At 41.7% G+C, this 21,141-nt stretch overlaps 1 protein-coding gene across 10 annotated transcripts in view; it reads left to right on the top strand.

Annotated features, from left to right (window-relative positions):
- Positions 1–21,141, top strand: part of EPB41L3 (erythrocyte membrane protein band 4.1 like 3) — a 270,323-nt gene that overhangs the window by 52,521 nt on the left and 196,661 nt on the right. Inside the window, exon 1 of one of the 10 annotated variants that reach the window (XM_075585298.1) lies at positions 10,124–10,229. The exons of the other annotated variants lie outside the window; for them this stretch is intronic. Coding sequence (XP_075441413.1) covers positions 10,211–10,229 — 19 coding nt within the window. The 5' untranslated portion in view covers positions 10,124–10,210. Of the gene's footprint in view, positions 1–10,123; positions 10,230–21,141 lie in introns of those variants that run through there. 10 annotated transcript variants of the gene reach the window in all.

Below are 21,141 nucleotides of genomic sequence, written 5' to 3'. Positions count from 1 at the left end.
TATTGAAAATAATTGGTGATTTCCAAATCTTTTGATTTTTGTACTTTCTATTAAAATTGTTTATACTGTATTCATAATATTTTATTATGATTTTCAATACAGTTTTTTTTAAATATGCAAATATGGCATAATAATGCAGTTGACACAGAGAAAAACAAATGAAAAAATAATAGTGTAAATGTTGTATTTTAGATGCCGGGTAAGTCCTCGCGCGGTGGCCATGTCGTGATCCCGGTTATAATGCGGTCTCATTATGTGGACCCCAAGCACCATGTTATAACGGGGTTCAGCTGTATTAGGTATTTTAATCCCTTTGGTGCTTAAGAGGTTAACAGCTTGAAGTTAAAAATACAATATATATATTGGGCTTATGACAAGCCCAGGCTTGTCACATGTGGGTGCTGTGCTTCAAACAGAACTTAACAGGTGGGTTATCCTGTATACAGTAGGCTCACTTAAAAAGGACCAGATGGGTTGTATATGGCTGATAGTCGAGATAAGGGCAGTGTCTGGAGACTTGGGTGTAAAATATGGCCCCTGTGACAACTTTCTGTAAACATGGTCTCCTTAGAGCAAGCTTCAAATGCAGTATCTAGATGGTTCTGCAAGGTTCAAGGGGCGTGGCTAAGAAAGTATTTACCATGAGTGACGATATTAAAAATGAGAATATCCTGTGATGTCACCTTCTCTGCATAATAAAAGTAACAAATCTGTACCTATGTCACTGACGGGCACGTTGTGACACAACACACTGTATGTTTAATAGATAATGAACAGATATTGATTTGTCTCCTAGATTTGTGATTAAGATATTTACACTTGTCGCGTCCGCAGTGAGTGCCTGAATGTATTGATATGTCTCGTGTGTCTAAGTATTACGGAAGTGGTTATGAGTACATTTAGATATGGAAAAGGAGTTTTAAACGTCCTTTAGTATGAGGTGTTTTACTCTGTCGGAAAAACTGTCAATCTCACAGTTGATTTACGACGGGCTGGGTTTAGGTTGTGTTCAATGAGAAAGAATTGTATGTAAATGTGGGCAAGGATTATAATAAGATGTCTACTGTATTTGGAACCAGATACATGATATCTCATCATCTCTTACCAGTGACCTCTCTGGGAGGAAACATATGTCATAGTGTGATGCATAGCATTTTCTTTTGTGTTTTATCCTTTTATTTTTAGCAGCTGTTCTACATTTTATGGTAACTGTATGTTTTTTGTAATACCTTTTCTGTAACCTAAGCATTGTATTTTTTAAATATATTAAACCATTTAATAAGTAATGCTTTGGGCTCTGAATGAACTATTACATGTTCTGGGGAGAGTATTAAAGTGTTCGGACACATTTGGCTACAACTGATTTTGGTGGGTTAAAGTGCATAGTTTTTTCAATACTACACAGGGACCTGAGGCCCTGGCAAATGTTAATTTGACATCTTATCATATTTGCATAACTACCTCCGGCGGTGGAAATGGATAGATATGATTTGCAATGATTTTCAATGTAGTAGGGGTTAATATTAACTCACGGGAGGTACCTTTGCGTAGGAGAAAGGCGAGTTGGCTAGAGTAGCCGTGTGTATTAACCCTGGTTGCATATCTAAGTCACGTGCTCACGTGTGTGCTGTTCATGGCGGTGGTACATTGGGAGGGATTTAGGAGAGATGGAACTCATTTGAGGGACCTTTGAGCAGATGAAGAGTGTGGCAGCTTGAGGGTTATGTATTGATCCTTGATCCTGTAGAGCAGGGGTTTTGCAAACTTTTGCTCCTGCGCCCTCCTGCCTCTTGTCCCCCGATGCTCCCCCCCCCTTCGCTTAGTGCGGCATCAAAAGACGTGCGGGCCATGTCATGTCATGTGACCCGCGGCGTCATTTGACGCTGCGTTGCCATGGAAACACTTCCAGACGCCGGTAAGTTGAGGTTCCAGGGGCCTCATGCGATCCCCCAGCATTTAATTTGAATACATTTCTAAAACTCCAAAGAATATGACACTCAACAGATTTTTAAACCCCAGATTGTCAACAGATGATGTACAAGTAACAGTGCAAAATATTGCACATAAAACACACACCTACCTAACTACTACAGTATGTGGTGTAGACTAAAAGTGAGCCCATGAGCAGGAGTATTCAAACCTAAAGAATACAGTGTTGGTGGCATTGCTTACCTTTTGTTTAGCATTTACTGCACTGTTACACATGGTTGGTCAAGGGCAACCAACAGGCCAGGTATTGGGGAGAAAGCAGCTTCAGCACATGACTGGGCCACCTGTGCTGAAGCAGGGATATCCTGAAAATCAGGCCTGTTGGCAGCTCTTGAGGACTGGAGTTGGTCACCCCTGCTCTAGAGCCTATATTTCCTAAATGTAGGATTCTCGTGTGAAATGTCAGAAAATTACATCTAATCAATATGCCAGTCAAACATTCTACAGGGAATTGTGTTCCACTGCATATTTACCATTTAGGAAGTTACAAATATAGTCGTGTATATGTTGGTTTAGGGACATGTATGAGAATACCATCTAGTTTTTCCATGTATACTTATATTATTGTTATGTATATGTAGCCCTGTGTGGCTTTGGCTTTAGGTCTGCCCTCCTCCTGGCAGTAATACTTGCGTAAGGGCAGGTTTGCCAGGAGCAATCATGGGTTTTCCCCAGTTCCTGCAGAACAGTGAGTCAGTGTCATCAGGCTCTGTGCCCAATTAGAGACACGGGGTAGTGTCTGCTGGAGCTCGCTTGTTGTGCTGCTACTTCCATTTTGGTCAGTCTGTCCCTACCGTGAGAGGGGCAAGGTTATCCAGACCAAGCTGCCAGGGCTCTGGCAGGCTTGAGGCCTCCCTACGGGGAGTGAGGGTATACCATATACCTCCTATCCTACCAGAGGATAGGGGAAGAGCTGGAACCTCTCTCGGTGTCCGTGGCTGGGAGTTGGGTTCAGGGACATCCTGAAGGGAGACAGCCTGCTGTATGATCTGTGCTGCTGAATAGAAGAAGAGACCAAATAAAGAGACACTGCATTTTTACCTACACCTCCTGCCTGAGATTGGAGTATATTGGGAGGAGGGAAGCATCATTCTTTTGCAGATACATCACCCCATACAGCTGGGGGCTGCATGAGATGGAGGCGCTGCACCAGTAAGTGAGATTGAGGCTCAACCCCAGAAGCCTGTACTGTTCATCCCCTATACAATCATGTGGGAGACTCAGGGCCCCCTGAGCAGGTACGCACCACCCTAAGACATATAGCCTAAGCAGTATATTCCCTAGGAGACCTTATGTGAGATGGGGGGGGGGGGTGGGAATTAAGATATAAAAAGCAAATTATATATATATAATATATATCATTTGCTTTTTATATCTTAATTCCCACCATATATATATATATATATACAGTGGTCGACAAATCACCAAAAAATCTACTCGCCGAACAAAAAAATCTACTCGCCACCTAGTACCACTTGTGTGCTGCTTGGGCCAATAGGAGCTCGCCACGATGTTAAATCCACTCGCCCGGGGCGTGCAGATGTATAGGTTTGTCGAACGCTGTATATATACATATATATATATACATACACACATATATATATACATACACACATATATATATACATACACACATACACAAAAAAAGAAAAATACCAGCACTCAAATTAGAATAGTGAATTAAATAAACAGTGGATAAAATAATGAAGTAGGCAAATTAAATTAATAACTACTATATCTTTTATTATAACACAATAAACCTGAGAAGTCTTGCTACCTTTTTTCTCTGAGCTGCTAGCAAGATTGTTTAATACTGATCAGTAGTTTGTGCATTCCCACTGAGAAGCAGATGCTGTCCTGGAGTGAAAATAGAGATCTGTTTTGGAAACGTTTTCTGTATCGATCTCACAATTCCAGCCTTGAACACTCCTGCTCAGTCATATTTTAGCTTTTGTTTGGGAGATGATAGTGGCCTTTAAAATGATTTATGTTTACATACGGTAGCAAGTACAGTTGTGTTTACCATTTCTGAGTCAACCCAGTCCTATTTTGGTTACATTCCTCACGTATAAATACCACCCTAGAGAGACATTTATTAACTAAATACTGCCACACGCAAGGCCAACTAATTGTGCATAATGTGGAGGACAATAGTGTTATTAAGAAGAGCCAAGCATAACGTATTCTTACCTTACACTTATTCATATAGTGCCATGTGTGCAAATGAGTTTCTGTGCATCAGAGGACCTGTTCTTTGATATCCCTCATGACCAACAACAGTGCTGTGGTTTCTTTCTGTCCCAACCCTTGAAAAGTGACAGTCAAAGTAATGTATTCAGCAAACTGTGGCAGCAAATGGATAAAACCTCAAAATCCAGAGCAGACTTTGTTTTATAAATTTATCAAAAAATATTTGACTACATATAAAAGCTGAGTTTTGCGGATGATCATCAGGGTCACAAATAGCCAACTTACTGAACACCAGTATATAAATCCCTAAACAATAGAGAAATTGCCCAAAACATCCAGTAAACCGGAAGTCTGTGGACGAACGTTCACAGATGGACATCAATCACACTGCCACACCAACAAGGTAAGGAGGAAAGCGCCCGCAGTGCACCAATAATAAACGTAGTGGTGAAGAGCAATATAGAATGAGAAATAAAAACCGTGGCAAATAAGAAATGTAAGCATTTACAATATTAAAGACAATAATGCCTTGTCATTGAATAGTGTTACGCTGTGCTCAGCACAAACTAGGCGGGACCACGGTGCTGAGATGAGAATGGAAATGCGCCCCCCAAGCCACGAGGACACGTCTTGAGTGTAGATTGGTCTGGATAGCCGGGCCGTGGTAGAAGAGGTACGGATAGTTGCAGGTACTGTTAGCCGAGTCCGAGGTTGGAGAGACGGGGATGTAGTCATATTACCGTAAGCCAAGGTCGGGTGCGGAGAGAGTGCAGTGGTCGAATGCCGTTAGCCTAGGTCGGGTGCGGAGAGAGCGGAGTGGTCGTATGCCGTTAGCCAAGGTCGGGTGCGGAGAGGTCCTATGCTGTTAGCCAAGGTCAGACGCCAGAAGTTCAGAGTAGTCGATAAGGAAGCCGGGTCGGTACACAGGAGCAGGACTGCAAAACAAGACAGGACTAGGGAGGCAGAGAGTGATGAGAACAGTAACTGGTTCTATGCTCAGCCAAAGTGCCAGTGGCACAGCTGAGCACAAGTAGGAGAGAGCGTCCAATGGGGGAACTGCATCGTGGAGGTGTGTGGCCGGCAGGAGTTGTGATAGGCAGAACGCAGGTGTAAGGAGCACCTGTGAGAGCGAGGAGGTAGGGCTACTGGGCTGGAGCACGCTCCCGTGCGCATGCCCGCGCCTTGTGTGTGTGGCCGAGTGCGCGCCGTGCGTGCCATAGACCGGCACTATTAAGATCGTGCGTGCGCGCATTAGTGCGCCGGTTGGGCGGCATGGAGGGAGGCGGGAGCGAGCGGAGCAGGTGTGTGGGGAGCCCGCGGTGGTGCAGGTGAGTGGGGAGCACGCCGGTGGTCTCCCCGAGCCTTACAAATAGCCAGATACATAGCTTCCACCGTACACAAATGTATTCTATAAACCTAATTCTTACATACATCTATGTACATATAAATGCCCCTTAAGACAATACTATTGCTCAGAGCGGCGTGAAATTTTCAGGGGGGGGGGCTCTTTTTTTTTGTTTGTCCTATATAAAGTAAACTGTAAGGGCATTTGATTAAATAAAGAACAAAGTTACAATTGGATGCAATCCTCGATTTAATAATATATGTCTCACCAGTTCTATGATGTAGAAAAATCTTTGCCAACAACTAAGTGGTTGCAAACACATGCTCTAGTACAGAGTTTTTTGGTGAGTTGCACGTTAGAAACTAATCAAAATAAATACAGAGATCGAGCAGCAATGTAAACAACCTGTCTTGGAACTTGAAAGAAAAAGGTGAAACTTCATATTTCCAGTATTCGGATCATCAGCTCTAATTAAGTGGTCATTTACATTTCTAGCTCTCTTGCATGCGAAGTGATGAGGTGAAACAGAAATCTCCAGTATTAGGGTCACACTGCAATGAAGACCAGTATTTTTTCTTAGAGTATGGGCAATGTAGCGGCTGGCTACAGTATGCGGTAGTAAACAATAATCTCTCGTCCGTAGTGCCTTCTACAGTGCATACAGGATTAAGTACCTTTGCTTCTTTTTCGAAGATCTAACAACTAGAACCTCTTTGTAGGAAACATTATGACATAGAATCAAGCAGCAACGGGATAAGCCATGATGGATAAGCCAGGCACTTTATTCATGTTTCTGTCATCAGGCTTAAATCTAGCAAAGTACACTTGGACTTTCATTAGGAAACATAGATAAAATTAGGTTGTTAGGGAAAAAAACGACTGCTCTTCTGAAACATTACAACCTTGTTGACATTTGAAGAACATGTTATTTTGCATTGTTTTTTTTTTTTTTTTTGTTAAAAAAACAGTGTTGGATCAAAAGAATGCTACTCTGTTATATTTAATATTTTGGTTTATTTGACTGCTCTAAAGCAGTAGTCTGGATGTTACACAGAATAATTGAGCTGAAATAGGGTGCTATTAAAATCCATTAAATTGATCCTCTGTCTTTCTGTTAGTTTTCCGAGATACTGCTAAAGTAAAATGTGAATGAGGAATGAGCGTGCTTTTGAAGTGAAACTTCTTCTCTGGCACCTACAGGGTTTTGATGGGGAAAATGTCCTTGGTTGTCACAAAAATGCATGCCGGAAGTGACGTCATGACGCAGAAATGGCCGCGGACCTCGGCGCATGCGCAGAAGGATCCTCGGGCCTTTGGCGCATTGCGCAGGCCTCAAGAACGCATGCGTAGAAGGATGTTTGGGCTTCCGGCACAACGCGCATGCGCAGAGGCCTCAGGCACAGCACCACTATGAGAGAGAGGGGGAGAGTCACAGTTTGTATACTGTACATATAGAAGTGCAAATAGGTCAAATAGGGGGTGTGTGCTGTGCACGCCTGCGTTCTAAGTCAAACATCTTAGCGTTTTGTAACTGAAATAGTGTTTTTGATTTTTAATTTAATTAAAAACAGCACAATCACAAATACAATTTCTGTGACAAAACACAAAGAAGTTTCACTTAAAATACGCGTGCTCGGCACACACAATTTTTTATTTCAATTATTTTTGAACGTGTCTATTCTTAAGCAATAAGTAAACCTCTATAAGAGTCATTCGTATCTACACACTAAATATCTAAACATTATAATGATCCGCCGTGTCCAATCAATATAAGTGCTATTTAAAAGGTATTCATCCTGACCTATAGTAATTCGCATGGGTATTATTTTCCCTTTAGAGTAAATAGTACAGTGCTTCAGTATCTTCCATGAGGTCTTTATGATTCAGATGGTGAGAATAATGGGGGGTTGTACATTTTTATAGAACCATTAAAAGGGGAGTCTGTAGATTCATTGCCATATGAGGCCTTTTATGTCCAACAAGGTACCTATAATATTGGTTCTAATGGATGTTATAAGTGTCTCTTGATGCTTTGTAAGGCTACGCTTATAGTGCCGGCGACGCGACGGTCAGGCGACGGCCGCTGGAAAATCAAATAGAGATAACTTCCAGCGATTGCGACCAATCCGTTGCATCGTCGCGTCACGCTTACTATAAGCAATGCATTTGTTTTGCCGCGTCACTGTCGCCGGCACTATAAGCGCAGTCTTATAGACAATCTATATTGCTTTAAAATAAGTGAGGTTCAGCTTTTTAAAAAAAAAAGTTTTATCAATAGAGTTACTATCAGAAGAGATTGTATCTATGATATTCCTCACAGTTTATACTGTAGAGTGCTTCAAAATGATTTGGCATTTTCCAATGCCATACTTCCTCTACAAATCTATTTTAACCCTTTTTAAGGAATCTGTAGACAGAATGAATTAAAGCAGCAATAGTACCCCCTCCCCCTTTTCTTATTTGTATTTGTAAAGCATGTGATGATGTAAAATTCTACATTGTTACCTAAAATAGCAATCTCTTGGTGCTCCTGTTATACATCTGTAAATATCCTGATTGTGTGCCTAATGAAATGGCCACCTTCTGACTCTGTGCTGCAGTCAGTGAAATTCTGCAGCTGATATGTAACATTATATTACTAAGTGTAACACATTGTTACAGCTTCCAGAGTAATAGAAAGTCTGCTGTTTGGAACAGAGCAACAGTTCTGTTTGTGATACTTTGTTACCAAAATTCAGAGCTCAAAAAGGTCTGTGTCAGAGCCCGCTTCAAATGAGGAAGTGGGATTTTCTAAATGGTTGCTGTAGCAACCAAAAGGATGATCAGTACATAAAACATTTTTTTTTGTTGAAAATAGCATCAGGAGAAAAAAAAAAAAATGCAGAGTATTATTGAATACTACAGAACTGATATATATTTAAAATATAAAACATAACATTTTTAACACTCAATCCAAGAGGCTTGCAAAAGAGCTAAACCTATTTCCTGTAGCACCAGAGAGACTGGAAATACTATCAGGGGAATGTTGAAGAAAAACTCTAAACAAACCTAATGGGAAAAATAGATACAAAAAAAAAATACACATCACAATAGTTGGTTTAGGAAGAGAAAGAATAATGCATTTTACAGCAACAGAACATCTATAGGAGATAATGACAACAAAATAATACATAATTAAAGGATAATGGTCCCTTGTAACTATGATATCTGAGTCAAGACAAAGCACATTTTGCAAAGTATATGTTTAGCAAAGGTTTAAAGTATTCATTTTCTTAGCAGGGAACCATCATTCTAACACAAAGTTCTAGTTTATTGACACAATTCTGAACAATAAGGAAGAACAATAAGATCTTACATCCAATTAGAAACCGGCTCTCTGTAAAATGGTAGCCTACATATGTAATTGTTTCTAAGTGAGGTTCCTTTTGATAAGATAAGTGGTACTGCAAAATGGTGTTGATGTTGAAAAATGGATATATTGAAATTCTTCCCTATAAAGACAATGGGGAACAACATTGGAGATACAAACCAAGTGACAAATTCGCAAATCACAATGTCCCTGCAATTAAACCAAGGAGAGCCATTTTAAATGTACATTTTTGATATCAATAGATATATTTTTTTTATCCATGTCCCTGACTTTAATCTTTTTAATGATCGGTTTTTATTCTCAGTTTCTTGGCTTGCTAAGACCGATAATGACAGTTGTGTAGTCTGCGGGGTGCATTAAAGATGAATGCTGACATTTTGTAGTGTGCCTGAAAAATGATAGAACATCACAAAGTCGACTTGCACGTCGATTTCTATGAAATGGTCCTGAAATGACAGTATGATTTTAAAGAGTGGTAATATTATATATTCACTTTTAAAATAAATGCTGGAAATCATTGGGCTCTGCTGAAATTATTTAACAAGTATTATAACATACTTTTGTAAGTTATTAGTGTGAACATCGTTCTCTCAGGATGAGCAGTAATTATAGTAAGCACATGCCTCCTCCCAGTTTTCATAACTAGTCTGTACACTCCTTTGAACCTCTTGGGACTTCAGCTGTAATCTCTCTATAGAACCTGCCTCACTTTGTGCGCTCTGTTCGGCTGTCTCCTTTCTACTCCATGTATCTAATACGCTCTCAGCAACATTCCTCGTGGCACTTATTGTTTGTATTTCTTTAACATGTGCATATGATTATCTTGAATGAAAACGAATGATCTAAGCTGCCAATCAATCTGTTATCCTGTGAACGGTCAGCGAATATCCTGCTCTCTGGGTTCCTGTAATGGCTGACACTGAATCAATCCATCAGTCAGTCTAATGCCTTGAATACAACCTGCCTTACTAAGGTTACAACAAAAATGTACTTCATGTGCGCTATTTTATTAATTGCAATACCAATTTTGTAATATATCTGTTATCATGTTCCTGTGGATCCCAATGTATAGGGAAGACCTGTATGTTTGGTATTTTACATTCATATACTGTATTTCTTATGGAACTACATTACCATGATTTTAATTTGATCAACTAGGTGTTTATTCACACAAATTAATCACCATAGTTACACGGACCTTGAAATAAACCCTCGGTTGAAAACTCCACTATCCCTTGAGAAAGTCATCGTAGCAATGAAACGCGTTGAGAGGAGCGAAGTTACGAAGCAGGGAGGCCTGTCGGCAGACTATTACAATGATTGATACTCAAGAGGGTAAGTGCATGTATTTAAGTTTTAGCGGTAGACAGTGCAAAGGGAGGATCTTAGTGTCAAGTATTACGGCATCTGTGGAGTGGATCCGAGTGACTGGAAGTGGCAGGACAGGCAGAGCAGTGATGGCGTAGATGGGGTCACAGGCAGAGGTTGGAGGCAGGCAGCTAGAGGCATAGTCGAGGTAACAGGCAAAAGTCTGGGGCAGGCAGGGAAAGGCTGGGTCGAGAGGCAAGCAGGTATCAACAAATAGGAACAGGAAACAACAAACGTGCAGCCAGGCAGCGAGCTAGTCTATTCAGGAAGGACCAGTATAAACAAGCAGAAGGAGGAACAAGAAGGGGAGGTTTATATCAGTCTGGCTGGAAGAATGGGACAGGTGTAAGTGATTATCTCATTATGATCTGTAGTGTGCTGTCTGCAGACTCAGGCAGTCAGGATCTGAAGTCCTGGTGGCAGCGAGGAAGAACTGCCAGACAGGAGCAGGAAGGACCCGAGTTCAACTCCTATACGGGACTTCTCTGACACTTAGCAATATTAAGAAGAAAGAAGTGACAAATTTTAGCTATGACGTGAATGTGAATGGAGAAGTAATGGGTGGAAACAAATGTCCCTCCCAGGCAACGTGCTTTGGCAACAGGATATATAGTAGTACTGAATACATAATTCAGTCTGATTTTTTGAGACTTGAAAATTGGATTTCAAAAACAAACTGTTTTTAAACAGTGTACTATTTAACAATACTATTTGGAACGAAAGGTAAATTTCTAAAGCTACCAATGACGGAGCTTCAGATAAGAACCTGCTCTAATATATCCCAGCCCATCACTAGTTTTAAATATTTGGGCATTTGGTTTGACTCCCATTTAACATTTGGGTTCCACATTGATACCCTGACATTCAAAACCTATACCAAACTCTGCGTACTTTATAGGAACAATTCCTTCCTAAGCCCGCTGGTCAGATGCTAATGCCAATTATTGACTATGGGGATATAGAATATAGTACAGCACACCAAACTCACCTTAGCAAACTAAGCACACTCTACAATTCAATATGCTCCTTAGTCCACCAACTACAACAAACATCACTGCAAAATGCTCAAAGAACTAGATTGGCCGTTACTTGAGTTTAGGCGCAAAGTTCATCTCTGCTGTCTTGTCTTCAAATACTTTTTGGGCGCCTATCTGAACAAGCTCCTCACCCTCTACACACAGAACTTATCACCTGAGATCTGACTCTAAGGGAATTTTCATGGTCCCAAGGTTAAAAAAAAAAAAAAAAAAAAACTGGAACAACATACCTGAGACTCAAAGCCATCACCAGTCTAAGTTCTTTCAAAACTAAAGCTGTCTCACATTTTAACCTCAAAAGAGAAAAGGAGAGAGGCGCAGGGTAGCAATAAATGAAAATGCCTTTCTATAGGAAAAACAATGGCATGGATAATGCATGCACAAATATACAATAATGCAATGAATCAAAAATCTATATACAAATAAAAACAGAGACTTTTCCTGAATATTGGGGCTGCTGCAGATGTGCTTAACGTGGGTATTTGATGCACCGTCCTCTCCACACTCAGTCACTTGATGTTTTCCGTCAGGGGTAGGGGAGGGCACGATGTTCTCTGCTCTGCTTAGCTGCTGTGCCAGGGTAGTTGTCTCCTGGGAGGGATCCTCGGTTGACCCCTTGTCCTGGCTTGTATTGCTTTGGCTGGCTGACTCTTCCCCTTCTCCACCGTGAAACCCGGAAGTGACGTCGGACCCAGGACATGACGTCAGACACCGGATATGACACTGGTCCATGTGTAGTGGAAGGATTCCCAAGGCTACCAGATTCGGTCCTGAAATGAGCTGGCAGGGCTCAGGAGTAGTGCTGGAAAAAATGCTGAATGCTTATAGACCCTCAGTAGGCTCCTCCTCCTATGCGTTTCACCTTGTCCTGAAGAAGCCATTTACGTGGTGAAACGTGTAGGATGAGGGGCCTACTGCTAGTCTCTAAGCATTGAGCATTTTTTCTAGCACAGCTCCTGAGCCCTGCCAGCTAATTTCATGACTGAATCTGCTAGCTTGTCTCAGATGTTTTGGAGGTCAGTGGCCCCTCCCTCCAAAACAGCTGAGACCAGCTGGACAAAGTTACTAAAACACACAGATACCCAGTAAGCTCTAAGGAACCCCCAAAATTATATATAGATATATATAATATATATCTATATATAATTTTGGGGGTTCCTTAGAGCTTACTGGGTATCTGTGTGTTTTAGTAACTTTGTCCAGCTGGTCTCAGCTGTTTTGGAGGGAGGGGCCACTGACCTCCAAAACATCTGAGACAAGCTAGCAGATTAAGTCATGAAATTAGCTGGCAGGGCTCAGGAGCTGTGCTAGAAAAAATGCTCAATGCTTAGAGACTAGCAGTCATTTACGGTACTTAGTAGCGCTACTTTTTGTGTGTGTGTGATATATATATATATATATATATATCACACACACACAAAAAGTAGCTCTACTAAGTACCGTAAATTCCGGACTATAAGCCGCAACTTTTTCCCCACGCTTTGAACCTCGCGGCTTAAACAATGACGCGGCTAATATATGGATTTTTCCCGCTTTCAATTTTTTTTTTTCAAAAAAACACATTCTGTGACGTGCTCAGTTTTTTGGCGGCATGAAGCTTTCATTAGACCAGGCCCGCACAACACGCGGCCCGCACAACACGCGGCCCGCACAACACGCGGCCCGAACAACACGCGGCCCGCACAACACGCGGCCCGCACAACACGCGGCCCGCACAACACGCGGCCTGCACAACACGCGGCCGCCTGTACTCACTGTGCGGCCCGCGGTGGCTTTCTGCTTTCCCCCTCCCTCCCGAGTCCACTCTCCCGCGCCCCCCCGCGAGTTCGCTGTCACCATCCCCCGCGAGCCCGTTGTCACCATCCCCCGCGAGCCCGCTCTCCCCCTCGCAGAGTAGCAGCGCGCTCTAGCATTGAGGCACTTCCTGCCTGCTGCTTGCTAGAGCGTGCGTGCACTCCTGCTTGGACGGCAGAGGTATTTACTGCTTGGTCGGCAGAGGTATTTACTGGTTAATGTGAGGTGCTGGGGGGTTAATGTGAGGTGCTGGGGGCTTGATGTGAGGTGCTCAGGGGTTAATGTGAGGTGCTGGGGGGCTTGATGTGTGGTGCAGGGGGGGTTGATGTGATGTGGTGGGGGTTAATGTGAGGTGCTGGGGGGTTAATTTGAGGTGCAGGGGGAGTTGATGTGAAGTGCAGGGGGAGTAGGCACCTGCGGCTTATAGACATGTGCGGCTTATTTATGTTCAAAATAATAATTTTTTAAAAATTCAGTGGGTGCGGCTTATATTCAGGTGCGCTCAATAGTCCGGAAATTACGGTACTATAAATAAACAATAAAACACCTAAATTGTGAACATGATAATCAAATAATCATAAGGGTAACCAACTAAATAGTTCAATAGCAATGAATGTCCAAAGAAAAAGGATAAAGTCCAAATCTCTCCACTTTGTGATGGTTAAGAGGAGGAGAGAATCCCAATGATACACTGACCACAGGAGCTCCTTGCTGCTTCAAAAGAAAGTGGTGTAGCCACCCACCATAGATCTAAAAAACAAAACACAAAAAGAGTGCAAGCTCCATAGCGCATAACTGTGTACAAAAATGGGTAAATTTAATAAGGAGAGTGTCCCTAGGAGATACACTTACAAAAAATAACATATACATTGGAGAGAAACTGTATGGGGCGTCATCTACAGGAGTGGGGGAAAGGAGAGGGTGGTCCGATAGTGATGAGTCCTGCAGCGTTTCTAGTGTTCAAAAGAGCTTCCTTCTGTAATGCACCGTTGGAAATACAGGCAGAGCAGCTGAAAGGTAACGGAGAACACAGGACCTCCTCCCACACGTCCGTCTGAGATGACGTCACCTCGTATCTACGCATTTCGTCACGTTGCGTGACTTCCTCAGGAGCTGATTGGTTGTTGTGTCATAGCCAGATTTATAGGGCAAAGTCCACGTAAACACGGCGTAAACACGGCTCTGCTGATTCAACACACAATGGTAAACAGCTAATAGTATGATATTAATGTTAGAAACATAATATAATCAATACTAAATTAGCATAAATGCACTTTGTGCTATACAAAACTAACAAAAACAAACCAGTGTAATTATTAAAAGGTAGATACATTGGTGATAAATATATATAAAAATAAACACTAGCAATAACAATTGGTGTATATGTAATACCCATAAATATAGCATAAACTAATCACGCACCACATTGAGAAAGGTCCCACTGGGGGACCGAAACGTCAGTTTATGTGTCTTTTTCAATATAAAAACGTGTGATCAAACTTACCAGAGTGCTGTCTCCTTATCTCGTGCTTCAAACGGTATCGTATGGTTTATTATTGCTTTATGGGACAAGCACCCAATTTTTTCTACTTGCAAGTGGAGTGCCGGCTGCTTCTGTGGATTATTTATATATATATATATATATATATATATATATATATATATATATATATATATATATATATATATATATATATATATGTATACGTGTGTGTGTGTGTGTGTCAATTGGAGTGCTAGTGGGCGTGGCTAAATTTATACAACAAAAAATAAAGAAGCCCAAAGCTACATCCAATATGACAAAAATACACAGTGAAATACCTATATATCTCTTGAAAAAGGGTCATTTTGTTAAACCCTTTGGCCAAAGCATTATAAGCCTGCTAGCCACATCAAGGCATGACCATTAGCAGGTCCTAACACTAACTAATCCTAACTGCCGAGCTGACAAAACAAAATCAGAAAAGGCATCGCCAATAACCAACCGATGGCAGCTCATTACCACCTACGCTTATTCCCTAATGTTTTTTATATGTGTGTATACTTTGATCTTGAAAGTTTATATATGTGTGTATACTTGATCTTGATGATGGTTTAAATGTGTGTATATATTCTTTTTTTAATGTGAAAGTCTCTCAGTCCCGTTAGTATTTTCTTTGGTTGGGCTCTGGTCTTTGGCCAGGGGATAGCTTGTCCACGTGGATGCTGCCACTTGGTTAAAACAGGGAAACTTTTAGGTGGCAATGAGCTGCCATCAGTTGGTTACTGGCGATGCCTTTTCTGATTTTGTTTGGTCAGCTCGGCAGTTAAGATGGTCGCTGAGGAAGCGCGGGGAAGGCAGGCGGTTTTGAAGCTTGTGGGTGGCAGTTGGTAGCCTATATATGAGTTGCAGCGGCAGTTGGGGAGTTATTTCAAATCTACCTTCATTGCCCTCCCTTTGTTTTATTTAGGAGTATTTTTATTATATTAAGCTTTTATTATTAAATTGCATTTAAGATTGTTAAAATGTTTAATTGTGTTAAAATCTTACATTTTTCATGTGAGTGTGTATATTGTGGCAGGACGGCCTCGCGGCACGGTCAGTAAAACACTTAGACAGTGGGTAAAGCTTAACTAGAGTGGTTTATTCTCCACAAAACAACTAAACATTCGGCACACGGTCCCTTTAAGAAAACCAAATCATAAAATAAAACCCTACTCCTCTTTAGTATACTGACTACACAGCAGATCCCTCTCTAATTGGCTGGCCAGCTAAACTGGTTACCAGCCCAAAACACACTTATGTTTAAGGATAAAACATACACGACAATATCAAAGTCCTTATGCATAGAAATATATATATATATATATATATGATTAAGTCCTTGTGGCTGGAAGGCTAAGGTTGGTTTATGTTTGATTATTTAAGATGAATGTTAAATTAATAAGTCTGTGGCCTTTACACCCATTTCCATATACTGTACTACTGTCTGGTCTCATTTTTTTTTTTAAAGTTTAAAGGGCACATGGGTCTTGGGCAGGGAATTAGCCTGACATCAGGTGATTGCAGCCCATCATGTAACCTTAGCATAATTTGTGTAAAGAATATTAATGCATTGTCCCAATTGACAAAAAAAAACATAAGTAAATAGGGAAAAAAATCTTCTTTATCTGTATGGGCTAATATGACTTAAACGTTAGGCAAAAATAGCATGATTACATTATATTAAAGACTGGAACATTTGATTGGATTATTGTCAGGAACAAATACATATTTTTTTAACAGAGGAAGGAATACTAATTGTTTAATGTAATCACCTAAGGCACAATTTATCAGCAACTCTAAGGGATGGATCTGTACGTGTTAGCAGCCTGTGTCCTAGCAGTGAGGCATTTCGCTTCTTCTCATGCAGAGCAAAATGAAATACTGTAAAACGTAATGAAATATGCATTAGAAATGCACCATCACCAGCCACTGCAGTTCACCTCAAAATGTGTTTGGAATAGGCCATGACAGTGCAGTTTCATTTACTCAAGGGATATCATAGTCTTATTGCCTGGGTCCACAAACCTGTCTCTAGCACACCCTGCAATAGATGTATTTTATTTTTAATTAAAGTGTGCAATGCAATAAATTGAGCATAGCAGAACATTGGAATAAACGTTGATATTCATTGTTGCAGTTTTAGTAATCAAGGGTTTTAGTTGATGTATTTAAATAGGAGGCTGTAAATTATTATGTACTTATATTTTGCATGGTGTGATTTTATTGGACCAACATGGGTGTTCTTTATAGATGAAGTGCACAGAGCTATTGAAACCCCCATAGATCCCTTTTACCATATTGGTGGTGGCATTACCATTGAAAAGATGTCAAATGTCAACCGCGATGTACACTATAATTTCCTTGATGTAAAACTCTTATTTTGGTCCATTAAAGGCATTACAACCTACCACGATTATACACTTCTCTGGAACCAGTGAATATACTAGAATGTTATTTTGCATGGATAGAAGTTAGTTTATATATGAGACATATGCTTTTTATGTTTAAATGGTTCCTAATGCCTACCTCAGGCAAGTGGTGAATACTGAGGCGTAAAAACAGCATAGGAGGAATGGGTGATGCTTAGTAAGTAAATACTGGATGTAATTATTTAAATAGCTAGTCATTTAAATTACTTTGTATAAGTTTAAATACATTACACCCTGCAATACAGAGTGGGTGCCACATTGAAGAAACCAAAGGTTTTAAGACTATACCATAAATTTTGCGAGCCTTTCATGTGTTAAATATAGTAACAAAGGAGGCATAGGGAGTAGGTGGTATTATACCTTTTATTGGACTAACAAGTAGTTAATATATTACAAGCTTTCTAACCTCTAGGGCAGCGGTGCGCAAACTGGGGGGGCGCAAGATTATGTAGGGGGGGCGCAGGCTGTGTGTGGGGAAACCTGGGGGCGGGCAGAGCTGTGCACGGGCGGCCAGAAGCTCCGTGCTGAGGCTGCTTCCCTGCTCTGTGTCAGAGGGGGCGGTGCCTTGCTGCGGGGCCTTCCCTGCACACAGACAAGCCCCCCACCTCCTATCTGTTACCCGCCCGTTTTCAGCAGCACGTGGGGGGACCTGAGCAGGCTTAGTTACTCCCTCCCCCACCCACCAGGTAGAGATATATATATATATATATATATATGCAAATATAGCTGTATGCTCATCTGCATGTCTTAGGCAGGTCTGCAACCCCGCCTTTCCCCATTATCACCCAGCATACAGCACTTCCACTGCAGCAAGGGATTCTGGGAAATGACATGCAAATGAGCACACAGTGTCACTTTTTGCCTCAATAACCATTTTTAACATGGTTCCCTATAGGCTTAAGCTTGCTGCATGGTCACAGCTTTGAGCACAGCCAGGGTTAAGGTGCATACCCAGAAAACCACCCACAGACAGCTGTTTCAACCTTGATGGGTCTCATCAGTGTGGGGTTGATTTTACTGGGATGCAAGAGAGGCTTATGGGATAGGCCAAACCATAATACTGAGTTAAGTTATGGTGAGTAAAAAAAGTGACAAAAACCCTCCACAGGAAAGCAAATATGCAAATATAGCTGTATGCTCATCTGCATGTCTTAGGCAGGTCTGCAACCCCGCCTTTCCCCATTATCACCCAGCATACAGCACTTCCACTGCAGCAAGGGATTCTGGGAAATGACATGCAAATGAGCACACAGTGTCACTTTTTGCCTCAATAACCATTTTTAACATGGTTCCCTATAGGCTTAAGCTTGCTGCATGGTCACAGCTTTGAGCACAGCCAGGGTTAAGGTGCATACCCAGAAAACAGCTGTCTGTGGGTGGTTTTCTGGGTATGCACCTTAACCCTGGCTGTGCTCAAAGCTGTGACCATGCAGCAAGCTTAAGCCTATAGGGAACCATGTTAAAAATGGTTATTGAGGCAAAAAGTGACACTGTGTGCTCATTTGCATGTCATTTCCCAGAATCCCTTGCTGCAGTGGAAGTGCTGTATGCTGGGTGATAATGGGGAAAGGCGGGGTTGCAGACCTGCCTAAGACATGCAGATGAGCATACAGCTATATTTGCATATTTGCTTTCCTGTGGAGGGTTTTTGTCACTTTTTTTACTCACCATAACTTAACTCAGTATATATATATATATATATATATACATACACATACTGCAGTGTGTGTGTTGGTTGTGATTGAGTGTGTTGTGTCTGTGTGTGCTCTGCCTGTTGGTTGTCTGTCTGTGTGTGTGTTGTGATTGAGTGTTTGTGGGTGTTGTGATTGAGTGTTGTGTGTGCTGGTTGTGATTATGTGAGTGTTGGTTGTGTGTGTTGTGATTGTGTGGGTGTTGTGATTGAATGCAGCGGTGCACAAACTGAGGGGGGGGGGGGGGGCCCGGGCGTAAGATTTACGCGGGGGGCTTGCGGAAAAACCTGGGTGCGCAGGCAAAAAAGATTTGCGCGCGCGGGTGGCCAAACAGAATAGAGCAGGTGGCGGCCACGTGATTCGGAGGTACGGGGGAGGAGCATGCCCCAGCGCTGTGATGTCAAACGCCCCTCCTTCCAGTGTCTGCCCTACAATAGCGCTGTGTTCCTGCTCTCCTCCGCTGGCAACCTGCTTTGCTGCGATCCTCTGCGAGTGAAAGGGTAGGCTGCCACTATATCAATCATACTATTAATGTACAGAAATAATAAAAAAAAAGTGTAAACACCTCCCCGCTCGTGCTTGCAAAATTATGCAGGACACCCTGTGCTTATGCTTGGAGAGTTGGTGATGTCACCGCTCTCAGCGGCAGCGTGGACGCAGCCTAATTTTGCAAGAGCGAGCTGTTGAAGTATGTAAGTATTTAGGCTGTGCTTATAGTGCCGGTGACGCGACGTCGCCCGAAAAGAAATGCATTGTCGCCGCCGCCGCGTGCGCTTATAGTAAGCGTGACGTGATTTTTTGAAGCCGGCAATATTTGATTTTTTAGGGGCTGTCGCCTCATGTGACAGCCCCTGAACCAATCAATGGCCTGGTCGCCCACGCCGCCGCCGCAAAGCGAAATACAACTTTCGCTAGTGGCGACGGGTGACGTCGCCGTCGCGGGCACTTTATGCACGGCCTTAGACATATTTGTATTTACATTGTATACCGTTTAATAAAGGTTTTTTTTTCATGTGATTTTGATTACATCAGGCAGGGGGGGGGGGCAGAGAAATTTCATGGATAAAAAGGGGGGCTCGGCATAAAAAGTTTGCTCACCCCTGCGTCTAGGGCTCCTTCATCGGGTATGAAGAACCATGAGAGGTTTGAAAGCTTTTAACATCAACTACTTGTTCCAATAAAATGTATCATACCAGCTACTCCCTCTCCCTCCTTTATTACTACATGGAAGAAAGGACCAACACGGCTACCGCTCCTTCTTTGCTTACTAAGTGTTAATTTTGAATTTGAAGTACGTTTACAGTGCAGACATATTGAAATTCACACTTCATAAATTGGTTAGTCCCACGTAGTAAATCTAGTCCATAGTTTACAATCCACCTACATAGGAGTTTGGCACCTCCAATGCTTACATTACCTTTTTTTTTGGTACTGTATGTTGCCTTAACTTGTCGCTCTTTACGATTAAATACATAAAATGTTGTGGTACTTTTCTGTTTTGGGAACCTATTAGAGGAAACGTTTTAAAATGGCAACCGTCCAGATTTTCTAAGAGTCGCTCTATGCCTCATCCATGATCATTGCAAATTGAAAGAACTGCAGAATTCTTTTCGAGGTTATCCTAAAATCAGTATGTGTATTACTGTATATTCTGGAATCCCAAAACTGGGAGCTTTTGAAAATTGATGAGTTGGATTAAGACAATAATTGGAAAAGTCCTGAAAACATAATAGTAAATAATGTCTGTGCAAGTCCAACCTGGCACAGATCTTGAAGTAACATAGGCAGGGAGAATAATGACATCTGGAAGTGGGCTACCGTTTAGTTTTGCTTCTCCAAGTGTGATTGTACTAGAATGCAGGATAGTACTATTTTTTAATTTTTTAATTTACATACTTATAATTCCACCTTGTTTTTAAAGAAAATGGGTTTTATTTTAGAAAACCGACTTCGTTTACTGTTTCTGTGCAATAATTCCCTGTGGATGTTTCAAGAATAAGCATTCAAAGATGATTGCCCAATAATTATTTTTTGATCAGACATAGTGCAGGTAATGTGTCAAGTCACACTTGACACTAAAAAGCTATATCAAATTATGGGAAGAATACAAGATGATTCATTTAAGTGGTGGAAATCATCCATACAGATAGGCATCTAAATATAGTGATGGCAGTGAATGCTTTATGGGTGTCTCTACATTATATAAAGAGTGAGTGCATTTGGTGTGTATGGGAGGTGTAAATCATGGGGTCATCCCTCCTGAGAGTAACCAGCTCCCGGCTGCACCAGCCCAGACATACCTAGTCAGATATTGCTACCATTCTGCCTCTATGCCAGTGATGTGAGATGATGCCTCTTCTACCATCCCCTTGTCATGGCGGTGATTTGGTGGGCTTCCCGTTC

This window comes from Ascaphus truei, chromosome 2 (genome assembly GCF_040206685.1).
Source record: "Ascaphus truei isolate aAscTru1 chromosome 2, aAscTru1.hap1, whole genome shotgun sequence".
Classification (NCBI taxonomy): Eukaryota; Metazoa; Chordata; class Amphibia; order Anura; family Ascaphidae; genus Ascaphus; species Ascaphus truei.
This window is presented reverse-complemented; position numbering and strand designations above follow the sequence as displayed.